This window comes from Sphaeroforma arctica (assembly GCF_001186125.1).
Source record: "Sphaeroforma arctica JP610 unplaced genomic scaffold supercont1.11048, whole genome shotgun sequence".
In the NCBI taxonomy this organism is placed as follows: Eukaryota; class Ichthyosporea; order Ichthyophonida; genus Sphaeroforma; species Sphaeroforma arctica.
The window spans coordinates 40-869 of record NW_014029510.1 but is presented as its reverse complement, the minus strand read 5'-3'; the positions used below and the strand labels follow the sequence as shown (position 1 = coordinate 869).

The following is an 830-nucleotide window of genomic DNA, read 5'->3' as shown; positions in this document are numbered from 1 at the left end:
AATGTGTGTGTGTGTGTGTGTCTGTGACCCTGTGTCTCTCTGTGTGTGCGTATGTGTGCCTACATCCCAAACAATCCACTTTCTCACTTTATGCTCACATATGTACACCGATGTATATATCTATATATACAGTGCAGGATTGGCAGCCATGACTATGAAGCTACCTGGTTTCCAATACTTACTAAAGGACAAACGAGCACTCCATCAGATCACAGCAGCTGTGTGTAGTGTGGGCGTGTCGTCAACCTTTGGCGCACCCTTTGCAGGTGTTCTGTTCAGCATTGAAGTCATGACGGAGTACTATATGGTATGTGTATGTTCCTCAGAGGCCATATTTGTGTATAGAAGTATGTATGCACGTACTTCCACACACACAACACATACATACACACACACACACAACACATACATACACACACAACACATCACACCCATCACACACACACACACACAACAACAACATCATCAACAACAACCATATAAATTGAAAAATCCATATAAACAACCACAGAGATTGTAAACATACAAGTCTATATCTTCGCTCAATGTACGTAAAGGTATGAATTTCTTTTAGCAGCCAGCCGTCGGACTAATATGTTATCTGTACCGTCTTCCCTCATTGATAGGTGTCTACGTATTGGAAAGCGTTTCTGGCTGCCACCTGTGGTGCGGTCTCTGTTCACTACTTCAGGCCTTACCCCTACATTCCCAGTTATAAAGACGCCAGGTGAGTGTGGGCCTGATAAATGTACTTAAACGATGGCTTATTGGAGTACGCGATGAAGTTTGGTATATAAACATAAGATATATTATATGTATGTGTCTGTATA

At 42.0% G+C, this 830-nt stretch overlaps 1 protein-coding gene across 1 annotated transcript; it reads left to right on the top strand.

Annotated features, from left to right (window-relative positions):
* Positions 1 to 148: 148 nt before the first annotated feature.
* On the top strand, positions 149 to 307 carry SARC_17516 (hypothetical protein; the record flags this gene model as incomplete). The annotated part of the gene is made up of 1 exon (XM_014288393.1): positions 149 to 307. A coding segment is annotated over one exon (159 nt), but the record flags the coding sequence as incomplete, so codon positions are not given.
* Between the last annotated feature and the right edge of the window lie 523 nt (positions 308 to 830).